Source organism: Parasteatoda tepidariorum, chromosome 8 (assembly GCF_982258835.1).
Source record: "Parasteatoda tepidariorum strain Cologne lab strain chromosome 8, Ptep-v5.0, whole genome shotgun sequence".
In the NCBI taxonomy this organism is placed as follows: domain Eukaryota; kingdom Metazoa; phylum Arthropoda; class Arachnida; order Araneae; family Theridiidae; genus Parasteatoda; species Parasteatoda tepidariorum.
Window position 1 is genome coordinate 102,079,681 of NC_141762.1, and position 15,817 is coordinate 102,095,497.

The window sequence follows — 15,817 nt, forward strand, 5'->3', positions numbered from 1 at the left end:
ACCTTTTTTATTCATTGAAAGCAATATATTTTATTTGTCTATTCAAGATGATATGTTAAAAAATCTGTGTAACATTTTAAATAAAAATAATTTTTAATATTGGCACTTGTACCCACCTACACTTAATGAGGAAAAAAACATTACTATACGAACAATCGCGAACTTAACACATCTGTAATAAAAAATTAATCTGCAATATTATCCTTATAATATGTAACATTAAAAAAAATGTTCAAGAACGTTAAATAGTTCATTTTATTAAATGAAGTCAACTATAGTGGACTTGTCATTTGGATGAATGACTTCTTCTTTAAAACAAATTTTTATGGCTAATCTATTCGCAGCCAGAAGTAGAGGAAAACATAGACGTCCATGGCTCTATGATGTTAACAATTACTTTGTAGTGTATCTACCACTACAAAAATACAGTTTTATTTATTTAGAATTAAAAATATTTGTGTTTTCTTTTAGTATTAAAATATTTTATTTACTTTTTGCAGGGCACATCAACCAAAGGATCTTCTGGAAAAAGTTGTGACAAGTTATTAGGAAAATTAAAATCAAAATATCCTGCATACGATGAGTAAGTTTTTTTCTCTTCTCAGGAGAATTCATGAATGTGAATTTTTTAAAGGTTCCATAACTTAAAAATCCTCTTTCTTTTTTTTTTTCACGTTGATTTATGAAGTCATGAAATATTTCCATAGATATTGTAGTAAAAGTGAACTACAATATTTTTTCCATCTGCTGGTTTTGCTGAAAGATGTCATTTCTACATAAGTGAAATATTTTAGAGCCTTTTCAATATTGTGTTAAAGAATAAGAGCCTTTTTCAAAGCATCTGTGGTTAATTTAAGAAATCAAACTATCTATATTTTTTCCATCTTCTGGTTTTGCTCAAAGATGTCATTTCTACATAAGTGGAAACATTTTAGAGCCTTTCCAATATTGTGTTAAAGAATAAGGGCCTTTTTCAAAGCATCTGTGGTTATTTAAGAAATCAAACTATCTATCATTACAGTGTTGCCAATGAAATCTGGAGGGAAAAAAATCCCCTGTGTTTTCCCTGTATATATTATACGCAATATATTAAGAGGAAGCACAATTACTGTGCTCTTTTGTGAGGGGTATATGTACAGGGAAAACAAAAGGAATTTTTTTTTCCTGATTTGAGTGCCAACCCTAATGTTGTATGCAAGTAATATAAATAGCACATACATGGACCGTAGCGTTTTTAAAAAGTGCTTAAAGGTTCTTTGTTTTGTATTATTAAAGGTGTTTCGTTATGTCTTATTCTCATTAGGTGTTTTTAAAAAGTGCTTAATTTTCCCTCTTTGAAAATGTGATTTTTTTTCTTCACTCTGTTGATTTTCACCACATATGATGCAAAAACGTGCTTTTCACATTGTTCTATTCAATGTTTTCGTAATTCCTTCAACCACAATCCATTTTGGCCTATCGTCAGTTCATAGTGTATAAAAGCACCAATCATTTTACATGTTTGATGAAATGCTTTCGAGTCTGCATATGCGTCTTCTGAGCTGAGGTCGGTGAGATTTTAGCACTCTTGTGTGCAATTCTGCTGCATTTTGCAAAATATTCTCAATTTCAGTCTTCATTTTCCACCCTCTGAAATCGAATCATAAAATCTCTCAATCTTTTTAAAGTGGCTAATATAATCATGAAAATAATGTTTTGTCTGAAACTAGTTATTTTATCATGATCATGTAAAGTTTTTGAAAATTATTTTGCATTTTGTTAATGTATACAGTGCTTAAAAATATTTTTTGAGTGCTTAGAAAGTACTTAAAAGGTGCTTATTTTTTGTTGAAAGATTTGGCTACACACCCTGACATATATTGTTTTTTTTTTTTATAAAATTTTCTTTAAATTTCAATCACTGGTTTAATTAATTATTTAATAATTATTTAATCATCACAATAATTTAGTTAAATCAGTTAACAGCATTAGCTACCTCAAATTGAAATTCTCAATTACCTATTACCAAAGTTTCAGTGCATTATTCTTGTGACTTAGTGCTCTCTTTTTCTTTTAGGGTGGAACTGATGTCTTTTATCAGAGAATTTCGAAAAAATAGGAAAAATGGTCTTTCAGGCTTAACAATTGATAATATAGTTAGTTGTGTCGGTGCTCTCATCGATGCCCAAAGCCAGCCAAAACCACCTCCTAAGGTATTATTTGATATTAATATCTCTATAACATAAATACATAGTGTTAACATGTCTTAAGTCAAAAATTATAGCAATTATGATGTATTAATTTTTGTTCTTTTTTCAATTCCTAGTATTATTTCACACTCTCCCTCAATCTTGTTCAAATGTTCAATCGTTCATAAAATACTTTTTATATTCATCCACTCAAGTTCAAATACATTTTTTTTTGAACTTGTAGTTTAGGACACTTGATGTTAATACAGTTTTTTTAAAATATTAGTTCATGAGTCAATTTTGGTTTCATATGGGAGAAAAAATATTTTAATTATTTAATAAAAGTAACTAAAGTAAAATTTTTCTTTATTTACCTAAGTAGGAACTGACTTTAAAGTTTTTTTTTTATATTACTTGTTTTCAATTGTGTTCGAATGAAATATGATATCCCCAAAATATGATTTTTCCATCATGTTACATTTATATCCCCATCTAACAACCAATTAAAGCTTTGATGCAAGTCATGAAGTACTAATAGTGATCAGAACTAATTGCTTAACAACTGTAATGACTCTTTTACAGGGTAATGTAGTGAGTAATGCAATAAAAAAAACTGCTAGTTTGTAGAAGTTTCTTGCTACTACTTTTAAGTCATGAAACAGGATTCAAATGCAATTTGTTTTTTTAACCAGATTGGAGACCATTGCTTAGGACAGTTCGCTTAGTTTTAGACACTTAAAATGACAAATATATGATAATTTTCCAGCAGTTTTTGAAAAAAAATATTCGCTGTCAGGAAAGGTATAAAAAGTGAAAGAAAATTTTTTAAAAATGAATTGGCTCATTTTATATTAAATTTAATATTTTTTTTATGTTGAACATAAGTTAAAATTAAATCCTCCAGCAAACTTTATGCTCTAAAATTCGTTAATTAGTAATTACAGATTTTTTTTTGTTTTTCTTTTTTTTTAAAATGTAGTTCTTCAGAGTTTACACGGTCTTGAAAAGTACTTGAATTTAATTTTGGTTTTCGAGAGCCCCTAGAAGTAGGTACTTGAAAATAATGCTAAATCCTTGAAAAATTCGAAATGACCTTGAAAACCGCCCTATTTCTCGCATTACAGTGTTTAACTTCTCACGCTAACCACTCATATTTATTAACTGAGCATACTTTTTCCAAGTTTTGATATGTTTTTCTTTATTAATTCATTCACTGATATGATCTGCTTTACTTTATATAAATGGTCTTGGATTTTCTTTCTTTATGATATGTGTTTTTAAAGTTGGTTACATTTGGATATTAATATCATTACAACATTGAGATTTTTTTTCATTAAAGTTTGATTGTCAGGGATTTAATATTTTTCTTTTTTAATCATATTTTACCACAGACATTCAAAAATTATTTAGTCAATCTGTTAATGCTAGAATTGTCCTTGGCATGTCATGTAAGACTCATTAGTTTTTTACAAATAAAAATCTTTTAATAATTTTAATTGGTATGTTTTTATTATAAATAGATTTTTTATTATAAATAAATTTGAGTATACTTTGTTTCTATTTTTGTATGGATTGTTTGAAATGTTCTTCATGACTTGTTCAAATCTTTGCTTATTCAAAGGTTGTATGCCTAACTTAAAATAGGCCTTATGTAAAGTTCAAATCTGAAGTTTTTATGCATCACAAATTTTATTCTTAACTTGATGTCATTCACCCTTGCTTTTTTTTATACTTAGATTGCTTTTTGAAATAAAGAGAGAGCAATGGAAGTTTTATTTTTCAGCACTATTATCTTCAAAACATTTTAGTTTAAAATGTTAAATTTTAGTATATCTTTTACTAAAATTTAAGTCCTTGAAAATTTTATAATTAGTCTTAAAAAGTCCTTTAATTTTATTCTTAAAGTAGAGCATGAACCCTGTTTTTGCAACCACTTACTGCTAATGGGTGAGTTTAGTTGAAGTCAACTTTATTTCTTACAAGCACTGTAATAAAACTTTATTTTGTCCATCAAAAGTCAAAAATAACATTTCTTGTTCAAAGTTTTTTCCAGTTGGGTGAATTCTGGATGATCGAGGAATTGACTGCACTATCAATGGTATCCCCGTGGCAGAATCACAGCAACATTGCCGCAAAACAATTTTACTTTTGATAAGCAAAAAAAAAATTCTTTTCTACAGAAATTTTTTGAATCATGCATTTAGTTAATCACTTTTTGACTCTCTCAGTTTACGCCTATAGTATAGATGTAATGTTTTGATTGTACTTTCGACTGCTATTGACATTGATTTTCATGTGGTTTTTTAATATCCCGATATATTTCGAGAGATGTGGAAAATTCAAATATTGCAATTCGGTATTTACTTTTTAAAACAATGATTCTATCGAGCTTTTGGCAGTCATTGCTATTGATTTCTCCGTAGTTTTAATATTCAATATTTTTTATGCGATATTTATTACAACACCCTAATCTCAAAACGAAGCACTCTTTTAAGTAATCCCTTTTTGAGGAGTCTTGTTCTCGTGATTTGGTCGTAGATCTTTTTTTCGGCAATTGCTACTACGGATTTCATGATATTTAATAATTTTTTATTGTGATGATTATTTACAAAATGCAAAGAGGGAAATAATTAGTGTGTTTTTCCCCCAACAAAATGCGAAAATATCACCCATAATATTAGAATAAAAAATTATGTATATTTTCTTCTTTTTGAATGCAGCACTTTTGTTATTTTAAATGGGTAATATATATATTTGTTATTATTAAAAGTATCTTGCAGAAATATATTACTGCTAGAGAGTTTTGCCACCGATAGCTCGAACAAATTCTGCCGCAGGGAATGTGATAAAGAAGTAAACTCTTACATTTGTGCCCAGCTAAATTGCATATTGATTAAAGAAACTATCTTTGTGTTTAACTTCAGTCAATGCAAATAATATTGATTCAACCATTTGAATAAAATTGCTTTCCTTCAGAAATTTAATTGTTGGTTTGAACAGTGATCATTTTTAAAAAAAAGTATTTAAACATTTATCATAATGAAACATGCTTAATATAGAGAGAACATCTTATTATTACTTGCCTGTTATATATTTTACTATTATTATCTTAATATTTTTAAATTAAAACCCCTTACTTCTCTCTATCAGGGTTCCCACGGTCCTTAAAAGTCCTTAAAGACTGCTTAATTTTTATTTTGGAATATAAGGGCCCTTAAAAGTACTTAATTTTGGTACAAGGTTTTTAAAAATCCTTAATTTTTCAGCATCACTAGAGTAGATCGGAACATTTTTTTAAAACAAAATACTGTTCTTTTATCACCTAGAATTAGACCATGCATAGAGGGCATGCATCATTTTAGGGAGACAAAAAGGAATGTGTTTGAGGGGGCTACAGCCAAGGGGAAGAAAGCATGTCCTTTTATTAATATATTAGTTCTTTCATAATTCTTTTAGGGGGGGGGGCAGTTTTAGGGTACCTAAGTAGAAGACCCACACTAACCTTCAAAATTGACAGAATTCAAGAAATTCAGTTCTACTGGTCATCTGCTTATAGGAATTAAGTAAAACCCTAAAAAAAAGAAGTATCAGAAATATTTTTTGAACTGGAATCCATAACGAAAACTATTGCCTAAAATCTTGAAGAATTTAATTAATTTGTATAATATTTCAATGTGTAATAAGTAACTAAATTGATTGAAAGCAGTGACATTTTTGTAAAATTCATGATTGTAATAAAAATTAAATTGATCTGTAATAAATAAGGTTTGAAAATGCCCAGCCCACCTATGTTTTTCATTAAAAATGTGTGCTATGTTTTTCACCTGGGTTTTTGATAAAAACTTCAAGTTTTTTAAAAAATACTTAAATTTCTTTCTTGGGTACTAAATAAGAATGCATGATTTGCTTCTAACAAGAAAGTTAAATATCCGTTTACTATTTATAATTTGTTTAGTTGAAATGTAAATTTATTTTTAAAGTTTTAGATTGTTACGCTATTAATTTTTGTTTCTTAAGGATAAGCAGACTTACATAATATTTAAATCTACTCAATTAAAAGATCCTTAGATTTTAATAAAATCTTTATTCAGTCAACATTGCAACTTAATATACTGTTGTTGTTTTTTTTTATTATTCAATTTATGGTTGCTTTAAAAATAGTTCATGTTTTTCACCAGATTGTTTAGTAACATCATGTAAAGTTAATTCCAAATAACAGGCTTGGCTGGAAATAATTTTGTGTAAAGCTCATCATAAATTGTTAAGTTACATACCGTTTTCAATATGGTTTTCATAAAATATTTCACTATTTTTTTACAAAACGTTACCTGATAAGGTGATATTACAGGATTATTTTATAATAAAAGAATACCACTTTCAGTTTTCAACTGTTAATTTGTGATAAAATAAAATATCAAATAATAATAATAATAATAATAATTAGAGAATATTACGAATGATAGAGGATGATAAAGAAATATTACTAGTAAAAATCTCTAGATTAAAATATAAATAATTTATCAGTATTTGTTTATTAAGGAACCTTATCAATTTTCTGGATATAGGAATATGTTGATACCATTGAAAAATCATTTTAGACCCTTTTGTTTACATGTTTACTAACTGATAAAAAAACTAATAATAACTAATAAAAAACAAATTGGTTTGAAAATTATAAATCTTCTCAGATATAATTGTATTTTTATTCTATAAAAATTTTCATAAAAATATTTATTGCAATGAATTTAAAAAATATATTGAGTTGAGCCTTATGAAAAAAATGTGAAATAATTTAAGGTGCTTAGATATTAGTATCGCTTGTTTTTACTCAAAATAGGACTTAATTTTGCATGGCACAGTTAAGAAAACTATTCTCAAGCATAACTCTTATTCAACTTTTTAATATTAATTATTTTAATATATACCCTTATAAATGAAACATTTTATTAATAGAAAAGAAAGAATTTTTTTCGCATAACTGAATATTTAGGAAGATTGCCCCATAAATGAATGTGATGCAGGTCTAGTAGCGAAATGTAAAAACTTGTAATAAATTTTTCAATGTTTTTGCCAAATTTCTCTATTTACTCTTTTTTTTTTAATATTCATGAAAATAATTGCAAATCTTAATTTCCGGACTTAATTTTGCAATTCAATTTCAATGAAATCATTAAAAATTGAATCTGGATTAGTTCCATAGATGACGTTAACATTTAATGATCTGAAAATGTTTTTTTTTTTTTTAAAAAGCAACCCGGGTTTGCAAAAATTGCCTGGTACTTCTTTGACGAGCCCTGTTAATGAATGCAATTATATCAGTTCTTACACTATAATAAAATTGTTTATTATTTTTTTTATTTATTGATTTTTTTTTATTTTTAAGAAATGTAAATAATTGGCACTGTTACTGGTAGTATAAGTATATTCGATGATTTACAATCATTCTATTTTTAAAGTCCTTAATTTTTCAAAGAAGTCCTTAATTTTTTCAAGAAAAGGTCCTTATAGGTGCTTAATTTTTGCTTTGTTAAAAGAGTGGGAACCCTGTCTGTATATACAGTCAAACCCCGCTATAGTGAACCTTCAAGGGACCGAAATTTCATCTCAGTATAACTAGGAGTTCCGAACTCCTTCCTTTTATTAGACATTATTTAAATAAATGACCAATAAAATCAAATACAGTAGGGAACCGATTATCCGGAACGATCGGGACCATCACTATTCCGGATAACTGATTTTTCCGGTTTTCTGAATCGCTACAAAAAGCCGTTTTTTTATTGTTAAACCCAACTAAAAAAATTTTTTTTTTAGGAAATAATCTTAAAAAGAAGAAAAAACGATGAAGTAATACACTAATGATTATTTCCAAAATTATGGTAAGGTGAACATCTTTCAAAAAAGAAAGAAAAATCCTAAAATCTTATAAGGAAAAAAAAAATTTGTTTAAAAAATGGCGGGAAAATTTATCGAATTTCGTTCCGGTTTTCCGGTTTTCTCATTTCCGGATAACGGGTTCTGTACTGTACAAAAATGACTGAAAAACAATACGTAGTAACAAAAAATGTGTTAACTTATTTTTATTACTAATTGTCTTGTGTACAAAAAAAAAATATAGTAATCTTTAGCTGAAACGAAGCTGATTCAGATAAAAAATTTTTCCATACATCTGCATGGGTTGGCCTTTATTTAGGAATGGGAAAATGAGATAAAAGAAGCAAACAAAGAAAAAAAATATGCTTATCACTACATTCCACTCTATAGATGGTTTTAAAAATCAGTATATGTATTTATTTTGAAGTAGACTAAATTATTACCAAAAAATGAAGGGAAAAAAATCAGTATAAGCCAGAAAAAAGTTAATAATATTCTCACTTCTTCACTTTTTTGGTTCACTATATCCACTAAAAATTACATTATATATGTATAGCTAGTCACGGGGCCAAACATTTCGTTCACTATATCCGGGAGTTTGACTCTATATCCATAAAGTATAATTTAAATTAAGTATTGTTTCAATTTGTTTTTCTTTAGATGGTCGAAGTTAAGAGTAAAGTGATTGCTGTCCCCCCACTAAATAAGTTAGTGAGCAAGAAATTAGTGGAGAAAAAGAGCAAAAAACCGCCTCCTCCACAACCGAGACAGCCCGTGTGTCCATGGGGACCCAGCAAAAGTGAGGAAAAGAACAACTGGTCAGGTTCTGGATTGGAAGAAGGCTGTATTATTTGTTACGAAGAGATGACGCCCTCTAATGCTTACAAAGTGGACTGTGGACACTGTTTTCATTTGAAAGTAAATAAATATCTCTGCTTTTCTACTGTTTTCTCCTGATTTTTGCATATATTTTTAAAAAATGTTCGAAAACTGGGAAAGTTTAATCCAAGGTTGGCAAGTTTTTGCAGAGGTGGTTAAAACCACTGGTAGAAACCGGTTAAAACTGGCATGGCAGAAACCCTTTTCTGCCACATTTGTGGCAGAAATTCAGAAAATGACATAAAAGTAAATACTGAGTTTTGACATACAATAGATAATTCATAGGTAAAACAATTGAATGTCAAGTACAATTTATTTACAAAATTATCACCATTCAAAATCAAATATTACATTGTTTGCACTCTGCAGTAATCTATAACAGAAGACAAGTTTTGATACAGTTTCTATACCTAAACAATTTCCCAATTTGCTATGCACGAATGAGAAATTTAAGAAGATTCTCTAGATTAAGATTAAGAAGATTCTCTAGATTCTTCTTGTCAAGCAAGATTTGTGAAACTTTCATCTCTTGCATATTTTTTAAAACTGGACCACCATGTAGCAGCTGGGATAGTTGTCAAAACTTGCCTGGAAAAATAAGTTTCAGGAAATGAGGCTGATTTGTTTTGCAAAGCTATGACATAAGGTACAAAATCTGGATTAATATTGGCGAGTAAATTTCTAGCACTTTCTTCTTGAGCACATGATAATTTCAATCCCAAGTACTTTGGATGTAGCATATAAGTTAGCAAACGATAATCAGTAACTGCCTGTTTAAATCTGTATGTAAATAAAATGTCATTAAGCAGTTACTAGACTAATATTGCTTACCCCTAGGGGTATAGGAACTGTTTAGCGGGGATTCGCGTGCTTATGCGAAATATCTTGCTGCAAATGAAAATTTCAAAAAATATTATTTGAAAACAAAGCTATCCATGAAAATTTACGATTACGTATTTTTCTATTGGCTATTTTTTGTGAAGTTAACAGTTAATAATTAGTGGTGTCAACAGCCAGTTGTGATTTTTAACTTTTGTGCAATTTTTTCATAGTAAAAAATGCATTCATTTTTTTATGAGTGGTACACATCGTTACAAAAAATTTAGAAAGGGTACAAAAAAGTCATAAGTTTGGGAAACACTGGTGTAATCCATTACTTTTTTATGTGTGTGTAAAAATTATAAATACAGTAGTTATTGCATTTAAAATTTTATTTTTGTAATAAAAAAACATTTTCTAACTTTTATAATAATATTAAGAACAAAATGAAGCAGTCAAAATAATTTTCCATTTTTCTGAAATAAAGGTTATGGGATTAAAGATGCTTATTTTCGGTATATGTTTTGTAAAAGCCCTTAAAAGTGCGTTTTTCATGGTGCTTTTAAAAAGTGCTTAATTTTCCCTTTTTGAAAATGAGATTTTTTTTTCCTGTGTTGATTTTCGCTGTGCATTAATCAAAAGCGTGCTTTTCATGTGGTTCTATTCAATATTTCCACAATCTATTTCCAAGTATTGGGGGTCCATAGCTTAGGAAAGCGCCAATCCTTTTACATGTTGGATGAAATACTTGCGAGTCCGCATGTGCGTCTACTGAGGCTGGGTTCTGTAAGATTCGAGCATTCTCATGTGTAACTCTGCTGCATTTTGCAAGATATATTCTCCATTTCAGGCTTCCTTTTCCATCCTCTGATATTGAAAAATTTATTGATCACTTTATAATGGCTAATAAAATCAAGAAAATAGTGTTTTGTCAGAAACTAGTTATTTTATCGTGATCATGTAAAGTCTTTGAAAAATATTTCGCATTTTGTTATTGTATATAGTGCTTAAAAATATTTTTGAGGGCTTAAAAAGTACTTAAAAGGTGCTTATTTTTTGTTGAAAGATTTGGCTTCACAGCCTGCTCACTGTTGAATGCAACTGAATTCAACAAGCTTTGAATCTGAATTAAATAGGTTTTTACTATTTATCTATCTTTTAAATGTTTTTTAACAAATTTCATAGCAATCTATATTATATAAAACGCTAATACGTATGTATCAATAAAACCGATGATATTTCTTTCCTCGCGTTGGCAACAGTTTTCATTTTTAATTGATAGGATTCGGCGCGCAAGAGCACGTAGTGAGCATCATATGGCTAATCTATATTATATAAAACGCTAATATGTTTTCATTGATAGGCTTCGGCGCGCAACATCACGTAGTGAGTATCATATGTCTAATCGGGTGAATTCTCACCGAATTATCAAAAACATTCTCATAAAATTATCTTCATCGAACCCGATGCTTTACATCCGGCGTTCAGTACTATTTCATATTGTTTTACAACACATGGTTTTAGCCCTCTGGTGGGAAAGACTTTAAAACAAAACTTACAGCAGTTACTTTTCTCAACTGAAATTTAGAATAGTGTGATTAAGAAATGTATGCGAACTGTTTTCAATTTCAAATTAATATTGAAATGCGCGGGTTTAGAATTTTCTACAGTGAAAAGTTTTCGGAACTTCAGTGTTCGAAAAAGTATACAAAAGCTAGACGTTAAGAATGTGTCCAATGAGCGAGCAAAGCGAGCATCGGATTGCGAAGCAATCCGAAATGAACTGCGAAAGCAGTTCCGGGGCAGGGGGCGAAGCCTCCTAGTATTAAATTAAAGTACTGTTGTTTCAAGATCCGTGTTGTCTGTGTTCAATGTCTTCATTTCTATAAGTACTACTGTGTAACTTATTGATTTTTTTTTTCCTCCCACAGTGCATCAGAGAATGGCTGAACAAAAAAAGTGACTGCCCAATATGTCGCGTCCACTTGCTACTGCCCGAAGACTACCCTGCATTGAAATAAAAAAAAAAGTGCCTTGTTATATATGTCTGTGTAATTGATATTTTTTATTTCAATAAAAGATTTTTATTTTTTATACTCACTTTCTTTTTGAGCAACCATGAAATTGATTCAATTAGTTTTCACATTTTGAATAAAGTTCTATCATAAATTCAATTGAGATTTGTGGAAAAAAATATATAAATCTGAAACTGAGGCCAAGTTTTGTGCCCGAGAAAAAATCCATATTTTTCGCTAACTGCGTTACGGAAATCGAAGGTCCAGAAGTTTCAAGAAATCATCGATCACATTTATGTATAAAGATTCTTAACAATTTTATTTAAAAATATAAGAACTAGAATTTGCATCTCTTTCATTTGTAAATATTTTTTCTGGTAGACTATTCAATGTGATTAGAGATAAAAGTAAACTTGTACAGTCCGCAAAAAAAAAAAGATATCACCCTGAATAACTTTTGTTCTAATGATCGGATTTTCACGATCTAAGCGTCGATCTTAATGGTTCCCGGGGGTGACCTCAAATATGCTAATTAATTAGTGCTAACTATTAATTAAGTTACGAAATCAGACACAAAAACGTACTTTCTCTGAATAAACATGTATTTTTTTTTACATATTTGGATTTCTAAGCTTCAAAATATAGGGGGTAGCCGCAATCTGGGAAATATGGTCCCCATAGTTTGGTCAGGAGAGCGATCCAAAGTTCGTACCCGTTAATGTTAATTTCACTTTTTACATTTTTAGTCATATTTTCAAAACTAATGAAGCAATTTGAAGAAAATTGCGCCCACTCATAAAACTCATTTACCCAAAGATAATTTCATGAAAAAAATAATTTTTAGTAATTATTAATTATTTTTTATTATTTAATTAAATTGAGGATGAAAAAATTTTGAATTATAAGGTATGAATTTTTTTATACCATAATAATCTACATATTTTTCAATACAAAAATCTAAAGTTTCAACTGTTTTTATTTATTAGAAGCTGAAAAAAATTAAAATTAATTATTTTTGAAAAAATAATTTGGCGACAATAAAAAAATGATTAAATGGGGCGATTAATATTAAAATGTGATAAACTTGCGAGGAACTTGACTTCTCGCGCGTAGTGTAAAATTTCATTCATATTTTTTTCGCTAATAATCGTTTGCTAATCCTTTTATTTTTATTTCTTTCAAACTATAAAATACGATGTTTCTTTTTAGTCATTTAATAATTTATTTGTAATTTAGTAAAGAAATTATAAATAAAGCATTTTGAATAAAAAACACTTTATTCAACGAATGTCTAGTTTTATAAAGGCGTGCTTCTGATAGAATATGATTATGCACCAGAATATGATTATGCACCAGATTGTGCTTACTTAATGTGATTATTTTTTAATTTTTGATTTTCTTTTTCAATAACTGATACAATTTCAATAATATACATACGTATGCATAGATTTGGAATAATATATTTATCAATTTCTTGAATATATATTTTATAATTATTAATACGAATGCGTAGTCAACATTTTTAATCATCTTAAAACTTCGCCCGGTGGCTGAGCGGTAGCGCTTCGCGCTGTCGTTCCTCGGGCCGGGCAAGGCTGACTCAGTCTTTCATCCCTTCAGTGGGTCGATAAATAAGTACCAAGCATGATTGGGAACTAAACACTGGGGGTTCCGCGTTCGGCTGACCACCTGAACGGAACATCTGCTCCTGCACCCCAGAGCCCTAGGTCCAGAAAACTGAGATGGGCACAGTAGGCCTTGGCCCTCCATGGGCTGTCGTGCAGCTGAGTTTAGAGTAGAGTTTTTTAAAACTTCTTTACATCTTATATATCGCCTTAATCTTAAAATAAATTTGTAAATTACCTGTCTGTGCGTGTTTCGCAGAATTATTTTTCTAGCTTTTTTATTGAATTTTAATGCAATTTTTTTTAAATTCTATTATGTATATTTTTGTCCAATAATATATTAATCAATCATTTAAGTACTTTAATTTATGTTTTTCTTTAAAATAAAATTACTTTTTAAATTATTGCTAAGTTCTTATTGACAGAAAACTTAAAATTATTGCCAGCTATCTGAGAATTAAATCTTGTTAAGAAATTAAAAATATTCTACTGATCACACACAATATCATTCGAAGCAGAACAGCTGACTATTTACTAAAAATACTATTGTTTACGAAAAATGAAGATAAATTATTAATTTTATTTTTTTTATTGCTTCTTATTTATTCGAGAAATGAAAAGTAAATGCGTATGTGCGCACAGGGGAAAAATTTAACAGATTGTTTTGTTTTTTAAATGAACAAAAAAACTATGGGCATGCAATTTTAATTCAACATTCAAAGAAAATCTTGTGCGCTAACCCTTTTGTCTTAAAAAGTTGAAAATATTTGCTTTAAAAGTTGTTTGTATGATTTCTCAACTTTTACACAGTTCAAAAAAATATTGCTATCTCAGGAAAATGTTTGATATGCCGTGTTTTGTTAAACAACTACTAAAATAAAAAATTGTAAAAAGATTAGAAAAACGTGCTATTTTTAGAATCATCATCTCAAAAATTGTTCTTTTACTCCATTTGACTTTCTTCTTCTTAAATAACTTATAATCATAGTTTTAACACACGTTTTGAAGAAATTATGTAAACAAATTCCTAATATTTCGTAACAAAAAAACAAGAATATTAATGATTTATTTATACAGTGAAACCTGCCAAGTTGACCACACTTGTAAGTTTTACATCTGAATAAGTTGACCTCAATTATCAAGAACGGAAATTTTCCTACATAATAAAGAAGCAAAACCTTTGTAACTTGACCACCTGTCTATCTTGTATGTTGACCACTGAAATAAGTTAATTTTGTCTAGGAGTATTATGAAATTCTATTCTAAAACCCTCATAAGTTGACCAGAAAAAAAAATTCAGAAAAGTTTCTGTCATTTTGCAATGTATGTTAATATTTCACTTGTTTGGTGAAATAGTGTAAAAAGCTAATCTAAACCCTTTTGTGAGTTGACCATCTGGGGAAACTGTAGGGACTCAGCTTTTGACCATTCATTGAAAACAGGTGTGTTAGTTGAAAAGTTGCTCTTCCAGTTGCAATAGTGAGCAAATAGGCTTATATGTGTAGTAATAACAGAATAAATTTTGAAGTGTTAAAATAATTTTGTTTTGTTAAAGTTTTCAATGTTTTCGTGTTCTGATATTTTAAGAAATTATTTTTATTAAACACTTCACATGCATAACTAACAAAATAATTTTTTTTAAAAAGTTAGTTAAATATTAAAATTATTTCTGTGTAACAAATTGAAGTTCGTTTAGGTTTAAACACATTTCTTGAGATATTCATTTGGCCATTTGCTAAATCAAATTTTTAAGTCAAGTAAAAAAAAAATTTAAATGTATAGCAACATGTAGGAAACGAAAAAGTAAACAATGTCCCACCCCTTCTATAAGTTGACCACTTGTCTACGTTGGCCACTAAAACAATGCACATGAAGTGATCAACTTACACAAGTTTTACTGTAATTGTTTCATTGAACCAGAGTAGTTAATTGTTTTCGTAATAATCGGCCTTACAACTATTTAACTTAGATTCTTTGGACTAGGCGTCACTTCATGCATGTCTTTCGAGATTGAAATTTCAAAGATAAAATGTAAAAATTACAAGAATGCGTAAGCTGGTTTCAATTAACAAAAAAAAGGGACAAAATCGTTGGCAAAAGAAGTTATCTCATGAAAAGAGTGTCCGAGTTGAAAAAGTATTGTAAAAACTGTAACAATTGTTACTCTTGTTTAATTAAGGGTATTATAAACCTAATTTTCTTTTAATCATGTGTTTTAAAGAACTAACGAAAGGAGTGTGTAAATAACATCAACTCGTAATTTTCTTCGTGTTTTTTTTTTGTTTTTATTTATTATAATATTGATATATATATATATATATATATATATATATATATATATATATATATATATATATATATATATATATATATATATATATATATATATATATATATATCAAAATGCTTTTAAAATGCCATATAAACTTTATTAAGTTTT

At 28.7% G+C, this 15,817-nt stretch overlaps 1 protein-coding gene across 1 annotated transcript in view; it reads left to right on the forward strand.

The window, feature by feature from the left end:
• Window positions 1-11,831, forward strand: part of LOC107441387 (uncharacterized) — a 130,662-nt gene extending 118,831 nt beyond the window's left edge. Inside the window, exons 42-45 of the mRNA XM_071180923.2 lie at window positions 501-583; window positions 2,057-2,192; window positions 8,700-8,957; window positions 11,669-11,831. Of these exons, the coding sequence (XP_071037024.2) occupies window positions 501-583; window positions 2,057-2,192; window positions 8,700-8,957; window positions 11,669-11,758 (567 nt within the window). The 3' untranslated portion in view covers window positions 11,759-11,831. The remainder of the gene's footprint in view (window positions 1-500; window positions 584-2,056; window positions 2,193-8,699; window positions 8,958-11,668) is intronic.
• The last annotated feature ends 3,986 nt before the right edge of the window (window positions 11,832-15,817 follow it).